At 54.7% G+C, this 1,749-nt stretch overlaps 1 protein-coding gene across 1 annotated transcript; it reads right to left on the minus strand.

The window, feature by feature from the left end:
- Positions 1 to 971: 971 nt before the first annotated feature.
- Pmar_PMAR014062 (retrovirus polyprotein, putative) lies at positions 972 to 1,610 on the minus strand (the record flags this gene model as incomplete). The annotated part of the gene is made up of 1 exon (XM_002782629.2): positions 972 to 1,610. A coding segment is annotated over one exon (639 nt), but the record flags the coding sequence as incomplete, so codon positions are not given.
- Between the last annotated feature and the right edge of the window lie 139 nt (positions 1,611 to 1,749).

Consider the following 1,749-nt stretch of genomic DNA (forward strand, 5'->3'; position numbering starts at 1 on the left):
CCGGTCGACAACTTGCTGGCATCGAGGAAAGGGCCACGGTATATCGTCATCGTCCCAGGGAACAGCGGCTGCGGCTGGTGCAGGTGGCAGTTCTTGCAGGAACTCGTTCGTTGGGGCCGTAGTCCGTAACCTCGAGAGCGCGTCTGCAGCCTTATTGGCCTTTCCCTCCACATATCGTACAGTGAAGGAATACTGGCTCATTGCCAGTAGCCAACGCTGAACTTTGGCTGAATTGGAGGTTGTTATCCATTGCAAAGGCCGGTGATCGGACAGTACGATCAAATCTAGAGGGTAACCCAAAAAGAACGTACGAAAGTGGTCCAACGCCTTGAATATCGCATAGGCCTCCTTCTCATAAACAGGCCACCTCAACTGTGCACCAGAAAGCGCCTGGCTGTAGAAAGCCAGAGGCCTCCCTTGCTGTTCCAATACTGCACCGATGGCGTAGTCGGAGGCGTCCGTAACCAACTGGAAAGGTTGCTCGAAGTCGGGGTAAGCCAAGGCCGGCAAGGACGCGAGGCCACACTTCAAGTGTAGGAAAGCCGTATCGTGCTCTTCCTTCCACTTACCCAAGAGGCTGTTACTCTTTTCCTTCTTACAGGCGGACTCTAAGGCATATAGAGGCCTCACCACCGAAGAGAAATGGCTAACAAAATGTCGATAATACCCAGCCAGGCCGACAAACGACCTCAGTTCGCTGGCCGTTGTAGGAACAGGCCAACGAAGTATTGCTTCGACCTTTGCCCCATCCGGGGTCATACCCTTATCATTGAAGACGTGCCCAAGATAGGTAACCTCCGAACGGCCGATCTCACACTTGTCTCCGGCGATCGTCAGGTTAGCTTCCTCAAGTAAGCCGCTTACTGTAAGCGGAACACTTCTTCCAGATGCCGTAAGTGCTCCTCGTAACTCCGGCTGAACACGAGAACATCGTCTAGGTACACGCGAATATACGGCAAGTGTCCTAATACCATATCCATTAACCTTTGAAAGGTGGCCGGGGCCGAAGCCAGGCCGAACGGCATGCGACACCATTCATACAAAGGGAACCCAGGCCCTGGGCAAAAAGCCGTTTTGTGCTGATCCTCGGGCCTCACCGGAAGTTGCCAATACCCACTACGCAGATCTAGGGTAGAGAACACTCTGGCATGACAAAGGTGCTCCTGGACGTCGTCAGGCCTCGGTACCGGATACGCTTCTGTGTGACAGGCCTGATTCAACCTGCGGTAGTCTACACACATGCGAACCTTCCCATTCTTCTTAGGGACATAAACACAGGGAAATCGCCAGGCCGACGTCGACCTTTTGATGACCCCGAGTTCCTCCATCTCCCGAAGCTGAGCCTCAATATCTTCCCGCCACTTATGGGGTACGGGCCGGACTCGCTCCACCACCGGGGTGTCGTCATGGGTATTCACCCGGTGCTGTACCTTATCGCATTGTCCGGGCCGAAGGGAAAATAGCTGACCAAACTTCTCGCAGAGTCCCTGGAAAGGCCTCAGCTCGGGCCTTCCTCTATCAATCTCAGGGAGCTGTCTCTCCTCAGCACGGAAGTCTGGGATGGCAAAGCGCATTGCACCCGCAATATCGTCGTCGTCGAGCTCGTTCATATCACAACCAGGAGGAGGCCACTTATCTGGGGCGGTCAGAATAGCACCCGTTGGCAGCTGAGTTGGAGCAAACGACCGAATCTGTCCTCCATCAGGGACCTTCAGCCCTTGCTGAGCCAACTCCTCATCGGTGAGGGGC

This window comes from Perkinsus marinus (genome assembly GCF_000006405.1).
Source record: "Perkinsus marinus ATCC 50983 genomic scaffold scf_1104296938750, whole genome shotgun sequence".
Classification (NCBI taxonomy): Eukaryota; Perkinsozoa; order Perkinsida; family Perkinsidae; genus Perkinsus; species Perkinsus marinus.